This window comes from Arachis hypogaea, chromosome 3 (assembly GCF_003086295.3).
Source record: "Arachis hypogaea cultivar Tifrunner chromosome 3, arahy.Tifrunner.gnm2.J5K5, whole genome shotgun sequence".
Classification (NCBI taxonomy): Eukaryota; Viridiplantae; Streptophyta; class Magnoliopsida; order Fabales; family Fabaceae; genus Arachis; species Arachis hypogaea.
In genome coordinates this window covers 1,359,873-1,379,495 of record NC_092038.1, presented here as the reverse complement: position 1 = coordinate 1,379,495, position 19,623 = coordinate 1,359,873, and the positions used below count along the sequence as shown (strand labels likewise).

Sequence of the window (19,623 nt, the reverse complement as noted above, 5' to 3'; positions counted from 1 at the left end):
CTCGAGATGCATCGCTGGGGCTGCGCATAACATGGACCGTATAATTACAACCACTTACGAAATTACTAACAGAAACCACTAACAACATAAAGCAGTAACGTAAACCACTAACAAAAAAAACTAACATAAACCACTAACAAAAACCACATGCAAAACAAAAAGCTTAAACCACTTGCAAAACCGCAGGCCTAAACCACTAACATAAACCGCTAACATGAACCACATGTAAAACCACTCCAATAAACCACATGCAAAACCACTAGTATAAACCACTTGCAAAATCAAGGGCAAAAACCACTAAAATAAACCACTTTAGAAATCACTAACAAAACCACTAACATAAATCACATGCAAAACCACTAGCATAAACAACATGCAAAGTCACTAGCATAAACCACATGCAAAACGACACACAAAACCAACTCCAATACCACTAAGATAAACCGCTAACATAAACCACCAATGAAACCGCAAAAAAAACCACTAAAATCAACCACCAACAAAACCGCAAATAAAACCACTAGCATAAACCACCAACAAAGCCGCAAATAAAACCACTAAAATAAACCACTTGCAATACCACTAACATAAACCACTAACATAAACCACCAACAAAAACACAAGCAAAATCACTAAAATAAACCACATGCAATACCATTCACTTAAACCACATGCAAATCCACAAAAATAAACCACTAAGAAAAAAAATTTTAACAACTAACCTCGTCGTTGATGACCCCGGCTATATGAACAACTCCATCCAAGCGATATAGTCTTCTCGGATCGTCCCCCATTGGCTGAGTATCCTGATCGAGTTTTCATCGGAGAGAATCTGGGTCGTTTTCTCTGGGATTTGGTGGGGTATGAGAATGGAAAAGTGATTCGAATGAGGTGGGTTCGAACTCCTTTTATAGCCGAATCCATTGTAATTCGAAACAACCCCATTCGAATTACTACTAGAGGCAAAAATTGAGTAATTCGAATCAACCTGATTCGAACTACTTAGGGTTTCGTGCATAAGGGTAATTCAAATCACTCTGATTCGAATTAAGCAAAGTGTAATTCGAATCAGGTTGATTCGAATTAGTGAGTTTGTGAGTGTGTATAATTCGAATCAAGGTGATTCGAATTACATGTATTTTGAGTTCAAATTGACCTGGTTCTAACTACATAGAAACGTGGTTGGATTGATTCATGAACCAGTTTCCGGTTTGGCTGATTTGTGTAATATTCTGCTTCCATTAGCTTATCTATGTGATTTGCCCTTTAGTTTGTTTATGAAATCTTTTAACACTACAATAAATCAAACAGATAGTGACAGATATTCTGTGATGGTTATGTTAGGAAATTATTTAATTTTTTAATTTATTTGTAGGTAATACATATATTATTATAATCACAAATTATGCTATTTTAAATTAAATGAATTATATAATTATGATCTCATTTATTATTATAAATGTTAAATTGAATAAGTTATTATTACTTTTGATTTGGAATTAAATGAGAATAAAATCAGGTATTATCTTTTAGATTTTGGATATATTATTTTTTGGACTTTAGATATTATTTTATTTGGACTTTAGGGTTTAATGGGTGACATACTCAAATATAAATAGTTCGGTCCCAAATATACCAAAGTCGCCTTTGTTACTCTTTCCCCATTAGAAAAGTCACAATTCAGCCGCCTAGAATACAGAAGGCTTTGGTTGAGGAAAATCGAAAGAACCACAAAATTCAAACTCTTCCGATCATATGATTCATGTTTATAAATTTAGGTACGCTTCCGCATTCAAGCATTTTCTTTCTTAATGATTTAACATGGATAATTTTTGGGTTAATGAATTTTGAGAAAATTCCAACAAGTGGTATCAGAGCCATCTATGATTAAATCATTAAAAAATTATAATTTTTTTTAAATTTGAATTTGAATCTTAATTTGAGTTTATGAAATTAGATTCAAATATGTGCTGCTTTTGGATTGTGTAGCACATATTAATAAAATTAAAAGAGTACATAAAGAATGTATAAAGAATACACAAATAGTACATCAAAAGCATACTTACTATAAAAAAAATTTTTGTATGCACCATAGTTTAACTTGTGAATATGAATTGAATATGAATTCAGTTTTTTTTAAAGAAAAAAAAAGTTCTTTGTTTATCTTTTTTTCACTATTTCATATGGATTCATTCTTTTGGTAAATTCTTTTTTTTATGTTTTGTGGATTGAATTATAATGATTGATTCTAATCTTAATGGATCAAAAATTTTTTGACACATGAATTTATTGCACAGTTATAATCACGTTTTTTTTTTCTTTAAGGTCCGAAAAAGATGCCATTAAGATTTAATTTTTTTTGCGATTTAAATTTTTTTAATTGTTATATGAAAAAACTAGTAACAATTTGGATTATTATACCCACCTATTTATAAAGATTTGATTTTAGAAAAAAGTGATTGATTATACTGTCAAAGTAACCTCTTTTATGAAAATTGATTTATTTAAAAATATTAGGAATATGTTGATATGTAATTCATGAGAATATTGGTAAGCCCAAAGAAAGATCTATATTTGGACGAATTACATACACATATTGATGGTAAATACATGTTTGGGTAGCTAATTAAGAATAAAGTAATACTTATTATTTATGTGGACAATAATCGACCCAATGAAGTTTATTGTTTGGCCAAATAATAAGCATTGCACACTTTTGGTTTATTTTCTATTAATTATGCGATCAATAATCGGCCCAAAGGAAGATTATTGTTTGGCCAATTAATAGAAAATATATGCGGTAATAAATAGGTTGCGAAGTTTAAGTTTCCATGTGCGCATTCAGTCGGTCCAAAGAAAAGCTTAATGTGTGACAGAAAATTTGACAATATTTGATTACTATAATGAGAGTATCACTTACAATTAATTATTCTATCCAAAGATTAAAAATTAATGTTGTTCTAGATATCTCAATATGATTTTTTTCCATTATTTAACTAATGTTTACTGCATATTTTTTTTCTAATAAAGAAACTATGCATTCAGCTACAAATGTTTCTACATAAATTAGCAGTATTCCTATGCTGAATGGTTCAAACTTTAAGGTTTGGAATGATACCATGAAAATTGTCCTCGGTTATATGGAACTGGATATAGTTCTTCGAGAGGAGAAACTCACTTCCATTCTAGAAAATCTCAATGAAGTTAAAATAGAGAAGTGAGAGATATCCAATCGAATGAGCATTATAATCATGAAGCACTCAATTCTTGAGACGTTTTAAGACTCAATTCCTGATAATAAAGATGCCGAACAGTTCCTGAAAGATAATGAAAAATTCTTTACTAAGAATGAAAAGGCGAAGGCAAGTAGCCTTTTGAGCAAACTTGTCTCCATGAGGTATAAAGATAAAAGGAACATAAGTGAGTACATTTTGGAAATGTCTCATCTTGCTTCAAAATTAAAAGCACTAAAGTTAGAGTTATCTGAAGACTTACTCTTGTATTTTATTTTGATCTCCCTTTCTGCACGCTTTAGGCAATTCAAGTGAGTTATAACACTTTGAAGGACACTTAGCCCTTAAATGAGCTTATATCTCACTGTGTGCAAGAAGAAGAGAGGCTACAGTATGATAAGAATAAAAGTGCTCACACATGGCTTCATCTTCTCAATATAAAAGAAAGTGTGATGCTAATGTGGATGTGCCTTCTCAGCAGAAAAAGGCTAAAAAATAGGATCAGGTTTCAACCTGTTTCTTCTGTAAGAAGGTGGGACACATGAAGAAAGATTGTACCAAATATGCCACTTGGCGTGTAAAGAAGGGTATAATTCTTACTTTCATTTGTTTTGAGGCTAGTTTAAGTTATGCAGCTATTGATATTTGGTGGGTAGATTCTACTGCTACTACTCATATAAATGTTACTATGCAGGGTTGCCTGTAGAGCCGATCGCCAAGTTATGCTGAAAGATACATCTATGTGGCAGACGTCAATATAGTTGCAGTCGAAGTTATAGGAACCTTTAGATTATGGTCCACGAGTGAATTTTACTTGAATTTATTAGAGACATTTTATGTACCGTCATTTAGATAGAATTTGGTTTCTGTTTTTTGTTTGGACAAATCAAGTTATTTTTGTTCATTCGGAGACAATAAAGACAGTCTCTTTTATAATTCAAATAATATTTGCTCAGGTCATTAGGTGGATAATCTATATAGGCTTGACTTAAATTCATATAATAATAAAATACTACAAACAGGTACAAAATAAAAACTAAATGAGAATTCGGCATCATTATGGTACAAACGCCTAGGCCACATCTCTAAACAGAGAATTCAGAGGCTTGTGTCAGATGGAATACTTGGACCCCTAAATTTGGCAGACTTTGAAGTCCGCATTGAGTGCATAAAAGGAAAAAAGACAAACGAAAGAAAATTAGGTGCCGAGAGAGCTAAAGATGTCTTAGAACTGATACATATCGATATATGTGGCACACTTCCTACTATCTCTTGAAATGAATAACGGTACTTTATTACGTTCATAGATGATTAATATCGTTATGGGTATTTATATTTAATTCATGAAAAAAATTTGGAGATCATTGGGTTCTTTGATTCCGATTTTATGGCATATGGTTGCGAAACTTTGTCATTGAGTTTCGTATAGTAGATGACATTGAAAGGCCATTAAAGATATTTTGTGACAATAAGTCAGCAGTACTATACTCCAACAACAATAAGAGTTTGACAAAATCGAAGCATACAGACATCAAGTTCTTAGTTGTCAAGGAGAAGTTTAAGAAAAACATATTTCTATAGGACATATAGGAACAGAGTATATGCTTGCAGACTCATTACCAAGGGATTGATCCCTAAAGTCTTTTATGAGCACACTGCTTGGATGGGTATCAATATTTGTGATGACTTGATTTAGTGGGAGTTTATTTTATGCTATATGTCCAATGACATATATTGAATTATTTTTCTGCAGAATTAAGTTGATGGTTTATTTCATGTTATTTGAAATGTTTATTTTGCAATATTTGTATTATTGTGTTTGATCTCAATAAAGTTTTAAAGTTAGATCAGCTGAAAATAGAGATGCATGAGATCTCTTGGCATGCAATTTTCATATTACTCATCCAAATTTAATCTATGTCGTTAAGTATATTAGGATGGTGATTGTCGTGGTTTAGTCACGACATTTAATGTGATAAAAGCTGTGGTGATTCCATATCTAATATATGAGACGGACCAGATTATTAAAGTAATGAGAGAAATAGCATTCAAATGCGCGCATAAAGTTTATACGATGTGATTATGTCAAGAAAGAATATATGTATAGCCCAAGTGTGAGATTGTTAGAAAATTATTTAATTTTCTAATTTATTTGTAGGCAATACATATATTAATTATAATCACAAATTATGTTATTTCAAATTAAATGACTTATATAATGATGATCTCATTTATTGTTATAAATACTAAATTGAATAAGTCATTATTACTCTTGATTTGGAATTAAATGATGAGAATAAAACTAGATATTATCTTTTGTTTTTTAGATAATTATCTTTTGGATTTTAGATATATTATTTTTTGGACTTTAGATACTATTTTATTTGGGTTTTAGGGTTTAATGGGTGCCATGCTCAAATATAAATAGTGTCTTCAGGGTTTCGCTCTCCAATATACCAAAGCCGCCTTTGTTTTTTTTCCCTTCAGAAGAATCACAATTCAACCGCCTAAGAATACATAAGGCTTTAATTTAGTTGAGAAAGATCGAAAGAACCACAAAATCTAAACTCTTTCGATCATGATTCATGTTTATGAATTCAGATATGCTTTCACATTTAGTATTTTTTTTCTTAACGATTTAACATAGATAATCTTTGGACCGAGAACATTTCAACAAAGTTAAAAGAAATTGCTGTAAAAAAAGAAGATTGAATCACATGATGAATATTTTTAGGCAATATTTATTTACTTCTTTTAAAATCATAAATTAAATGTTAAGTCATCAATTATATATGCTGGTTAAATTTTATGCATTAGTTGATTTAGAGATAATGAATAGAATAATTTTTTTTTATGTTTATTTGAGACTTATTAGTTTATAACAATAAAACAGAGATAAATTAAATAATTATATATATTCCATATACAATAATATAATGGTTCATATATCCTAGCCACATGATCAGTTGCCAAGTAGAATTCACAAAGAGTTTCACAATATATAGAACATTCAACATAATAATAATAATAATAATAATAATAATAATAATAATAATAATAATAATTTTTTATCTGAAAAAGAGTTTCACAATTCTTTATTAAAATGTAATCGTGTACATATTTTGTATATAGTTAGTGAAAATATATATTTTCCAATATTCTTTCATGTAATCTTATATATATATATATATATATATATATATATATATATATATATATATATATATATATATATGATGAATTGCGAGTGCCTTTATCAGAGTTTAATTTAAGGAAAAGTAAGGCGGATATTTATTGAACTGCACTATGCGATCGTTTGTTGGTTGTATTGGTCTCGCATTCCCACCTGGACCCTGTAACATATGTCCAAATTTTAACCATTATTATTCTATTTTTTTTCAACAATTTTCTAATTCAATTTACAAGCATATATTGATTTATGTGTGCTATATATAAAGTCGTCAATTATTCGTATAAACTATATATTGATGCATGGTTGATTTAATAGTTAAATTTTGATGTTTATATAACATTTTTTAATATTGATTATGAAATTATTCAAGAGTCGAAAACTTACATCATTAACGGCATTCTGAAGCGAAACAATTTGTTCTTCTTTAACGCTTCTAATCTGAACAATTACACCTCCATTAGTAAAACTTCTATTAATTATATATAAACTAACCATATAAAAATATCTTCAAGCAGTGACAGAACTTGAAACAAAATATTGGGAGACCAGATAGAAGATAATTATCAAAATATTTTTGATATGAACTTCAAATAAGTTCGTCTAACTTCATCTCTTTGGTTTGTGTGATATTGCCAAATTTAAAGTCGTTTTTCAGGATCTCGTTCCGAAAAATTAAGGTCAAACTCATTAGATGTAACTTTTTGAACTTTCGAAAGTTGTATTTCACTTTTTTCGTGATTCATTAAAGTAGAAGAACTATCTACAGGTGTTGATATTGTAAAAGTTATATGTTCTCATTCTTAAATATTAGCCTTCCTCTTAAAAAATACATTAATTTTTTATTTTTCATTATTATTTTATATAAAAATTTGAATATATATCCTGTAGAATATGTAAAGAAGAAGTTAGAAGGATAAATATTAAATTTATAATATTTATTGAATTTTTTATCAATTTATACAAATACAATAATATTAATATTTATTGAATATTCTATTATTTTTTATTATATAAAAAATTAGATTAAATAAATAATAAAATATAAAATAATATTAAATTAAATAAATAAAAATATCTAATTTTTTATATTTGAACTTAAAGGTAGAAAGAATTTTACTTATTAAATTTATTGAATACTTTAAGTCATAGTAAAGTATTTAAGCCAATTGAATTATCTTTTATCTTTTGAAAAAATACTATTAATTTTTTTATAAAAAATTTGAGAGGACTATAGCCACCCCTTGTCTAAACTAAGCTCCGCCACTGTCTTCAACTCAAAAAATAAGAATTTGACATATTTAACTAAATTACTAAATATAATACATAATCTTTATATAAAGATATTTTTAAATGAGTAACTATCGACATTCTATATATAAGATCTCATTAAAATTAATATATTTTAAAATATTTTTACTTATTAAAACTAAAATTCTAAAAATTAAATCAGTGATCGAACTAGTAAAACTAAAAGTTCAAAAAATTTAAAAATTCAATCAAAGTTGAACCGAGATAATAACATATTATATTTATATAAGAAATATATAACTTTTTTAAAAAATATATTTTATTTTAAATCAATTAACCACTATAAAATGAGATTGATTTGACCAATTAATCAATTATTTATAATCAAATTTTATCTTAATAAATAGTACTGATTCAATAATTAGTTTTTGGTTAATCAGACATTTTTTTTAATTTTCGATCCAATTCTTAAAACAATACTTAAAACTATATCCTATATAAAACAATTTATAGTAATAATAAGTTAGTTAGAAGGTGAAAACTCAGGTACAGTAATCAATTTTACGTGAAGTTGATATTAAGAATTGTTATATAAAAGTTTAGTCAAATCATTTAACCACTCTCAACTATCAACTTTAAATAAAATTGACTATATCTCTATCTAATTTAAAAATTTAAATGACCTGTTTAAGGACGGTCCAAATAACACCCTCGGTACAAGGAGGAGTAGTCAAGGAACCCATGTATCTGTAATACAATTTTGTGTCATTGCCAGTAATGTCAACCACCCTTGGATCAAATACAGGCACTGATACACTCGCTCCAGCACTTGATCCATTCAGTGCCCCCAAACGTTCCCTTAGCTACAAAATTGTTAATCACAATTTATAATTTATAATTTAGAATTACAAGAGATAAATAAATTTATTGAGTGCAAAAATTATTGTACCGATAACAATACTGGGTCTGATCTTGTTCCAATCTTGTAAAGTATTCCAATTACTGCTATTTGATTAGTTATTGGAGTTTGATGCACCAGATGTAGCTCTAGATCGAATCTGCAACAATATATATTTAATTTTACTCATAAGTAATTATCAGAAATAATTAAGGTGGTAAAAGGTTCAATTGAGATTCAACTGGTTATAATAAAATAATATATTTATTTAAAAAAATAATTATATGGGATGTATATTTATACAAGTCTATATATAGTTGTTGTGTGGACGAGTCTTCAATAATATTATTTTTCATGACAATCTTTTTATAGTTTTAGTGTGAAATTAAAGATCAACACAAAGAAGAAGAAAAATAAATGTGACGATGGAGTAACTTATGTACGAAGAATAGTGAAAATTTAGGTGAAGTCGACTTCACGTGAAGTTGATACTTGAGAGTCGTTGGATGAAAATTTAGTTGAATCAGTCAAATTATCTAACGGCTTTCAGATATCAATTTCATGTGAAATCAACTTCACTTGAGTTTTTACCATTAAGATTACATATTTGGTATTTTCAATGCAAAACAAAAAGTCAGAAATGGTATATGCATGCATGCATGTATGTCTAGTATATATGTATGTATATTACGTACCTTTGTCTATTAATGGTGTGTTCAGATGGAATGTGCCAATGTAAATTGACAAGTATATAAGAGGTTCCATTAACTTGTAGAGAGCTTGTTGGTTCATGAATGTCCAACTAGTCAAACAAATAAGTTGAAAAAGAAAAAAAATTAATAAGGGAGTCAATTTTTATTTGCTTAATGATTATTATATGGTGACACTATATGATCAAGTTTTTTTTACTAATTAAAAAAAAAGTAAAAATTCAGGGTGTAGTCGACTTCACGTGAAGTTGATGGTTGAGAACTGTTAGATGAAAATTTAGTCAAATTAATCAAATCATCTAATTAACCGTTTTCAGCCATCAACTTCACGTGAAGTCAACTGTACCTAAGTTTTCACCTAAAAAAAATACATCAAAATGATATTTACCTGTATTTCATGACCCTTATTCTTAAGGATAGCATTATTGGAGGGATTGTAGTTCAAGTTAAGGGGTCCTAGTTTAGCTACTTGAACTTTTCTGTCATTTAAATCAATTGGTGATTGCATTTTTCCAGTTTTGCATGTCCTCCATTCTGGCTTTATGTCTCCCCAATGAGATGGTCCTCTATCACTATTTTCATCGTAATTAAACTCGCTCTCATCCTCTGTAATTAATTAGTTAAATAGATAAAAACAAATTAGCACTATCCATACACATCAAATATATATCATATTCTAATAATGAAAATTCAGGTGTAATCGATTTCACGTGAAGTTAATAGTTGAGAGTTGTTAGATAATTTAATTTATTTGACTAAATTTTTATCTAACGGCTCTCAACTATCAACTTCACTTGAAGTCGATTACATCTGAATTTCCACCAAAAACACTAAGTCATGAAAAATAAGCATACATTTGGTTTATATATTTTTTTAAGATTTTATAAAAAAAATAATAAAAATAATAATTTTTTATTTTTATTTTATTTTTTTATAAAAATTTAAAAACAGAAATATTTAAAAAAGTACACAAAATAAAACTCTAAAGGCCGCCGGCAAACACATCCTTATTAGGAGAAGACATTAAAAATCATTAAAAAAATTGAACATATATATGTATATATAAATCTTGAACTCACAATTAATCAATTAATATATGCATGCATGGTAATTAATATAATAATTAAGTACTTACCAACTTCTTGGGACCTTGCCGGGGAAGATAGCAAAATAAGTGCTGCAAATAAACTGCAAATGAAAACCTTCGCTGAAAACTTTTCCATTTGAACAACAATTTTTTTTTTCTCTCCTTTGATGTGTTGTTATGTGGCAATGATCAAGATGTAGCTATCTCATATTTATAGGGTGCTACATACAAATTATGAAAATTAAGAAAGTTGGATTAATTAATTAATAATAAGGTGGCCCTCATTTTTCAAACATGAGATACGCGTTTGCTTTGACTAAATTGAAGAAACTTTTGTTAACACAATTTCCAATTTTCTAGAATTATATACGAACCAATACAAGACTTGTTACATTTCGTTAATATGTTAGGTTTACTTAGGATAACTATTAAATATATATACATATGAATCCCGTTTACAATGTGACAAAGAACTAACGAAAAAAAACAAAAACATAATAATTGAAATTGAATAAAAAGAATAAATAAAAATTTTAAAATAATAAATTGAAATTAAATAATTTTTTTATCTTTTATTTAATTTTTTGATATAATAAAAAAGAGATTCACTCAATTTTACTTGTTTACATTAAAAATAAATTAAAATTGAATAAAAAAATTATTCTACCTTCTACTTGATTTTCTTATGCCACAAGAAAAAAATTTACTCAACAATTTTATTTATCCACACGTTAAAAAGATTGACTCAACAATTTCCTTAAAAATATAAACTAATAAATAAAAATAATATTTAATTTGTATTACTCACGTTACAAACATCTAAAATACCTATCGCAGTGAATTATATAGAGATGAGGGGCCACATTTCTAACAAGAACAAAATTGAAAATCGACACTCCGTTCCACAATATTGAAAGTTGAAACTTAGAAATATAAACTAATAAATAAAAAACGATATTTGTATTACTCACGTTACAAACATCTAAAATACCTATCACAATGAATTATAGAGATGAGGGACCACATTTCTAACAAGAACAAAATTGACACTTCGTTACACACTATTGAAAATTAAATTAAAGCTCTTTTTTTATTTATAAAGCTCAAATATATTATAAACTAATTTATTAACGCAACAAACAAAAAATTGATCAAGGTATTTCCAAACTAGGTTTGGCTAGGGTTGCACACGGATCGGATATAGCCTAAAATTCTATCCGATCCGCACTGTACTTATCGGATCGGATCGGATACGATATCCGCATTTTTTAGTCCGGATCTGATCCGATCCGATTTGCATACTTGCGGATTGGATCGGATATCGGGTATATCCACATAATTTAAAAAAAAATTATTTTAAGATTTTGTTTGCCTATTTTTACAAAAAAAATATCAAAAAAATTCATTGTTTATCTGTTTAAACCTATTTACTCCTAAAATATTATCAATAATAGTTCTCTTGAATGACAAAAACAAAATAATAACACAAGATTTAAGTTTAATTATTCTAAATTGAAGTACAACATAAAAAATTAAAAACAAAATATCATAAAATTCATAAAATAATACAATAAAATCCATATCACATTAGGGTTTACTTTCTTAAACTATGCTATTTATATGTGATGTGCGGATATGCGGATTTGCGGATCGGATTCGCGGATATTACTGCCGAATCCGCAATCCGATCCGACCACAGTGCGCATCCGATCCATAAAATTCGGATCGGATGCGAATAATTACCGCGGATATGCAGATATTATCCGATCCATGTGCAGCCCTAGGTTTGGCTACCTAACTACATTATTATAAATACCTCACTTAATCACTCGAATCCGCGATGTCTAGATGAGTATGGAGAGACTATGCTATTTAAATTATAGCTTGTTAGTTCACTTAATCTACTTTCACACTATAAAAATTTAAGAGTTTAAATTTTATCAATTAATAGTGTAAAGATTTTTATACATTAAAGTGTACGATAGGGTGCCAAAGGAAGTTTTAAAGAAAGTTTTAGTAAAGAAAAGAGTAAGAATCGCATATATTCGTGCAATTAAAGACATGTATGATAGAGCCACAACTAGTGTAAAGACTCGAGGTGGTGTGACAGAGGATTTTTCTATTGGTATACGATTACACCAGGGATCATCCTTAATAAGTCCATACCTTTTCTCACATTAGTCTTGGAAATACTCACAGAACACATCCAAGAACCTGTGCCATAGTGCATATTTTTTGCCGATGATATCGTCCTTATGGGAAAGTCAAGGAAAGACATAATAAATAAGAAGTTAGACTTATGGAGAGAAGCTCTAGAAGTGTATGGTTTGCGCATAAGCTGTAGCAAGACAGAATATATGGAATGGAAGTTCGATTTGAGAAGGAAAAACCCTAATATAAAGGTGAAGATTGGAGAAAATACCCTATGAAAAGTTAAAAGTTTTAAGTATCTTGGGTGCATCATACAGAATAATAAAGAGATTGAATAAGATGTAAATCATAGGATCCAAGCAGGTTAGTCAAAATAGTGGAGTGCATCTAGTTTTATATGTGACAAAAAAGTGCATTTAAAACTTAAAAGTAAATTCTATCGCACTGCTATAAGACCGGCTATGCTTTATGGTATGGAGTGTTGGGCGGTCAAAGATGAGTACGAACATAATAAGCTAAATGTGGCAGAGATGAAGATGTTGAGATGGATGAGCGGTCATACGATATTGGATAAAATAAGGAACGAATATATAAGGGAGAGAGTTGGAGTAGCACCCATTGTGGAAAAGATAATAGAATCATGTTTCAGGTGATTTGGACATGTGAGAAGAAGACCGACAAAACACCCAGTCAGGAGGGTGGATGAGATAAATGATGGACAAAGAGTGAAAGGTAGAGAAAGACCTAAAAAAACCATTCATGAAGTGGTCAAATAAGATATATATGTAAACTGTTTCTTTATAAATATAATACATGATAGAGTTCAGTGGCACCGTTTAATTCATGTAGTCGACTCTAATTAATGAGACAAAGCTTTGTTGTTGTATTCAATTAAATACATACGTTTACATGATATTTTAAGTAATATATTTAAAAATATTTAATTTTACTAATGTAAGAATATAAAATTTATATCTATATAAAATTTTACTACACTATTAATACCTGAAAATAAATAAAACTCATTAATTAACCCAAGAAAAGGCGGTTAACCAACTTAATATATATATATATATATAATAAAAAAAAAAAAAAAATATATATATATATATATATATATATATATATATATATATATATAATAGGGATGCTTAGCTTTAACAAGTGAGGTTATCATCAATATCAGAGCATATGAGGACAAAGTCCATGGCAGACTATAAAAAAACTAACAAATAAACACAAAAATACTTAAAATATAGTGGCATTTACTTGCTTTAATTTCACTTTGGTGTTCGTAGCTAAAATATTCTTTATTAATAAAACAACCCAACACAATAAAAAAGGAGAAAAAGGCAAAAAAAAAAAACCCAAATTGCAAGGAATATTCTCGCAACAATATTCAAGACTGTACATTATTTGCCTTGTATTAGTTACTAATCCTAATCACTAAAATAGTAAGTACTCTATATAGAGTAGTCTCTACCTAAATATTAAGAGAAAGATGCATGTATACCATTTCAGTATTTTCTAGGCGGCTTTCACATATATACCAATGGGCAATGGCCTATTTAATTGGAAAAGTACGAGTATAGAAATTTAATTTTAAATTAATTAATATTAATTAATTTTAATTAAAATTATTCTTTTAATTTTTATTTTAAAATTTAAAATTTGTAGTTTTAAATTAGAATAAAAAGTCATTTCAAAAAATTAAGTAATATTGAAAAAAAGATATTAGTAATTTAATTGAATTTATTTCAAAAGACTCAATTGGATTAATTAGACTTAGTCTATTTAACTCAAAATTTAAATAGATTTAATTTTATAAATAAAATTTATCTATTTAAATAAATAAATGAGTTGAACCGATGTTTTTAATTCATTTTTAGGTAGAAACCCATATGCAGTCGATTTTATGTGAAGTTGATAGTTGAAAATCGTTAAATAAAAATTTAGTCAAATCATCTAAACGCTCTCAATTATCATCAACTTTAGGTGAAGTCGACTGCATCAGTGTTTCTACCTCATTTTTAACAGCCCTACTTTTAACACTTTACCTTCAATTCCTCATAAAATAATTTAAAAATGAAAGAGAAAATAGTATTATACACACATATTATATTATGGTGTGTTATGCAAAATTATGGGCCTGCAAATTTATAATCCTGCAGAACACGACCTGCATTTTATTAGAAACAAAAAAAAAAAAAACAAAAAATCAAAACGCAACTTGCGTTTTAACATAAGAAAAAAAGTATCCAACAAAGAGTTGGCTAAGGCATACTAGTATTATTAATATTATTATTATATTATTATTATTATTGTTATTAGCACTACAACAAGTTATTATTATTATTATTATTATTATTATTATTATTAATTATTATTATTATTATTATTATTATTATTATTATTATTATTATTATTGTTGTTGTTGTTCTGTTGGTCTCTATATATAGTTTTACTAAATTTTTAATTAGGTCTCTATATTTTTTTTAATTAGATTTTTATATTACTTTAATTTTGTAATTAAATCCTTCCTAGTGTGAAAAATATTAGAGTTAACTGAATATTTCTTTACAAATTGAAGGTATTTATAATTAAAAACTTAATTAAATCTTTAATCGCATATATTTTAGTAAAAATATTATGTTAATTTTAATATTTTTAATATAAAAATGACATAATTATAAAATTAAAAGGAATATAAAAATATCTAATTAAAAAATATATAAAAATTTAATTAAAAATTTAATAAAATTATAAAAATTAACAAAATAATTAAATCTTATTATTATTAATTATAATTACTATTATTAAGTACTACTATTGTTATTATTATTATTATTATTATTATTATTAGTATTATTATTATTATTATTACACGGAACTGTATATTTATTATTGTTATGATTATTCACCGTTTTAGTTATATTATTGTTACTGTTAATTAATATTAGGAATAATAGTACTATTAATATTATTATTTATTATTAGATTATTAGTATTAGCACTTCTGTTATTGTTACTATTATTAGTAGAACGTAACTTGTGTTTTGATTATTATGAAAAAATAGCAAAATGTAAAACGCAACTTACATTTTTACAGGTTTTATTTCAAAAAAATATTTTAAAATAAAACGTAATCTGCATTTTATGTTGTTCAAAAAAAGAAGAAGATAAAAACATAAAATATAACTTGCGATTTGTACTGATATCATAATAGTGTAAATATTTTATAAACATCTATTTCATTGTGTAATATCAATATTTTTTTCATATATAAAATAATGAGCCTCAATTCCTTGCAGATATTAACAACATCACTTCGCAGCAATATTCCCACGACACGACCTCACAATGACCCTCAGATCAGTTACATATCTGCTGTTTTTACTTTATAGATATATGTGGTAACTTAATTATTAATTATAAATAAACTATATATGAATGATACTCCTTTTTAAGGATTTTTTATTTTAATATGAAAGAGTGGAAGAATTTTATATTAATGTTACAAAAAATAGAGATTTACAGTATTATGAAGGTACTATTCTGCGTAAATACAATACGCAGAATATGTATTGTAGTGACAATACACAGACTGTGTATTGTAATTTAATATTAAAATAATATAATATGTAATTTGCGTATTATAATTTAATATTAAAATAATATAATACGCAGTCTGTATATTGTCTTTATAAATTAAAAAATATAATCTGACAATTTTCATTCTGCAAATTTTTTAGTCTCCAGAATTTTGTAAAATATTATAACTTCTAATATTAAAAGATTACACTAATTTTTATCTAATATTCAAAAAAATTAACCCCTTTTAATACTATAAATTACATTTAGTGGATGACGAGGGTGAAAATGGCTGAGTATGTTGATGGATGAATTTTGGGTTATTTGGTGCTGAAAATATTGTCAAAATGTTAATCATTGACCTAATACTTATGCTCTAATAATACAAAAAATAAATGTATGACAAGAATTTATCTATATATGATCCAATAAATAAATAAAAAAAGCATGTAACGATTTATTCTTTATTTCGTTTATACATAACCTATTCCTTTAAAGTTATAACATTTTTTTAATTCATAAGTTAATTCAATTTATGTTTCCAATCATGAATTCCAATAGTACGTATTACACTTTTTTTTTTAATCAAACCTTTCTGCTTTTCCAATTTCATGAGGGTACTTATTAATAATTTTTTCAAATTATGAATTTTTAGTTTATTTATAAAATCTTTTAACATTACAATAAATTCGATAGATAGCAACAAATATTCTGTGGCAGTTAAAAGAAACCGCTGCAAAAAAAAAATCGTATCATATGATGAGTATTTTTAGGCAATATTTTTTTACTTGTTTTAAAATCATAAATTAAATGTTAAGTCATCAATTATATATGCTGGTTAAATTTTATGCATTAGTTGATTTAGAGATAATGAATAGAATAACTTTTTTTATATTTATTTGAGACTCAGTTTATAACTATAAAACAGAGATAAATTAAATAATTATCTATATTCCATATACAATAATATAATAATTATCAAGAAAGTATATGTTTACAATTTAATCGGATGACCACATTTGAAATAAGAAGGAGAAGAAAACAATAATTCAAAATTGCCTGGACATCTATGAAATAAGAAACGTGTCTAATTACCAAATACATACCAATACTTAATTATTGACTCTTAATAATTTATCATTTTATATTATTTATTTTTAAAGAAAAATTTATGAGTAAGCTTTATCAAAAATTAAATTTAATAAACTCACTTATTTGCCCTGTTTTAAGTGGATATCCCCTATTATTAGTGCCCACCATAGAAATTTTTGGACAAATCATCTCATCATTTTATATATTTTATCATTAATTATTTTAATGGGCATTCATCGCACTTAATCTTGCCTCATTGGTGGCAATACCCCACCATAATAATACTATTATTTGAAGTTGACTTCTTCCCATTATTTACTATCTCATATCATAACCATAACAAGAAACCATTTTATTCCATGCTCCTATATATATATAATGCTTCTTGTGCCTTCTTTCTTCTTCATATAACTCAAATCAAATAGACAAATACAAGTTAGCACATATATAGCATATATATATATCCTAATCAGTAATCACACCAGGTTCGTTTTATATTATTACATGATATATGGAAGTTTTAATTAATAACTAGTACATATTTATTCTATATATATATATATATATATATATATATATATATATATCTTGTTCATAATAATTTAGAGATATGTTTTGTCATTTGCTTAATTTTTCCTTAAAAATAGTACTTGTTTGATATCTTTTCAGTGTTTGTTTTTGCAATGTATGTAGTATCCAAATATACTACCTAAAAATAGATGGAGGAAGTCTATATTTAATAGTATAACTTTGAACATGTAATTATTATTGATTTAGTTGTAAGACACTACAAGAAAATTTAAATCGACAGATAGCAGCAGACAGCAGCGGTTTTTAGAATCTGGCAGCAGTTAACGCGACGGATTTAAAAGAAGCTACTACAACCGCTGCTATCTGTTCTGTAGAGGTTAAAAACTGCTGTTATCCGATTTTATAATCGCTACTATCTGTCAATTTTCCTGTAGTGAGAGTTTAATTTTAAACTACTAATAATATAAAGTATTTTATACGATTATTTTTCAATTAATTAAATTCATGTGTTTAGATTATTTTTTAAGTAATATATTTAAAAATGATTTATTTTTGTTAATGTGACTATATTATTAATTTGTTTATATTAAATTTTTAGACTGAAAATACATTAAAATTAATTTATAGTTATACTTATGTGACTTATATGCTCATTGGTAGTCTCTCTACTTAGATTATATTATATCTTATAAGCTTTGACATTTTTGTGACTAAATAACTAGAATGAGGCCTGCGGTGATTGCAACACTACTACTATTATTGTTGATGGTGGAAATTAGCTCTTGTATGGCTACATATAATAATAGAAGAGCATTGGTGATGACAAATTTGCATGAAGATCATCAATTATTACCACAAAATGATGGAGTATTAAGTGATGATAATAATGATCACCATCAAATCCCAAGAAAGGAATATGATAATAAACCTGGCTCAGGCCAACATACAATCACTGATGAAAATGATAATGGTCACCATATGATTCCTCGCAAGGATTATCCCCCACATACTATAGCCAATGAAGGAGGAGGAAATTAATTAACTTAATTAATGTTTTATTATTTATAATATATATAAACATAGTTTGAGGGACTCCAATAAGTATGCACTTATTGTCCATTTTATAATATGTAAAGTTTTGTGTTATATGTGTAGTCTTTTATCAGTTTATGTAACATAATTTAATGAGTATATATTTGAATAGGTTATTAAAATTTTTTTTGTCAGATATTTTCGTTTTAAAAAAAAATTATTACATTTGAGATTTTTAAATTTTATAAAAATAAAATATATAACTCCTTATTTTAGTTAGATCTATTATTTTTATTTAATCATTTAGACAAATGAATTTTTAAAAGTATGATGAATGATTTATATATCTTATTTTTATAAAATTTAAAAATTTTAACGTAATAATTTTTTTTTAAATGAAAATATCTGAACGAAATTTTTTAGAAACTTATTTAAATATATACTTTAATTTAATTTTTAAGCACTACAGAATAGTAATATATATGTGTTATGTAATTGTACAAAGGAGAGTTTTATGATGCTTAAAGAATTGATGTCTAGCTTGCTTAAAAATGAAAAAAAAACTGTGAACTCCACTTTTTATATTTGTATTATGTAATGTAAAAATTAGACATGATAGACAATATCTTGTACAAATTATTATGTGTTAATGAATAAAATCTAGGATATATATATGTTTTGCTTCAAGATTTATTAATATTAATAGTGTCTTTGAGTTAATTAACTAGCTAGCTAGTATGTAGTGTATGTATGTGTAAATTAAACATTCTGAACTTGATTTCAACTTCATCATTATTCTATTTATTGACTAATAAGAACTCTAATGGGGTATACCACTAAATCTTGCCGTTAATTGG

The 19,623-nt window shown here is 26.7% G+C and overlaps 1 protein-coding gene and 1 long non-coding RNA gene across 2 annotated transcripts; one reads left to right on the top strand and one right to left on the bottom strand.

Moving 5' to 3' along the window:
• Positions 1 to 6,133: 6,133 nt before the first annotated feature.
• On the bottom strand, positions 6,134 to 10,547 carry LOC112785754 (alpha carbonic anhydrase 7). The gene is made up of 7 exons (XM_025829189.2): positions 10,418 to 10,547; positions 9,671 to 9,888; positions 9,268 to 9,374; positions 8,624 to 8,732; positions 8,358 to 8,537; positions 6,811 to 6,864; positions 6,134 to 6,586 (listed from the first exon to the last, which is right to left on the bottom strand). Exons 1-7 carry the CDS (start codon positions 10,503 to 10,505, stop codon positions 6,497 to 6,499), a joined length of 846 nt encoding a protein of 281 aa, XP_025684974.1. The 5' UTR covers positions 10,506 to 10,547; the 3' UTR covers positions 6,134 to 6,496.
• A 7,005-nt stretch (positions 10,548 to 17,552) lies between these two features.
• Positions 17,553 to 18,948, top strand: LOC140182507 (uncharacterized). Its single transcript, XR_011878232.1, has 2 exons — positions 17,553 to 17,688; positions 18,457 to 18,948. It is a non-coding gene; the product is annotated as an uncharacterized lncRNA (long non-coding RNA).
• Positions 18,949 to 19,623: the final 675 nt, after the last annotated feature.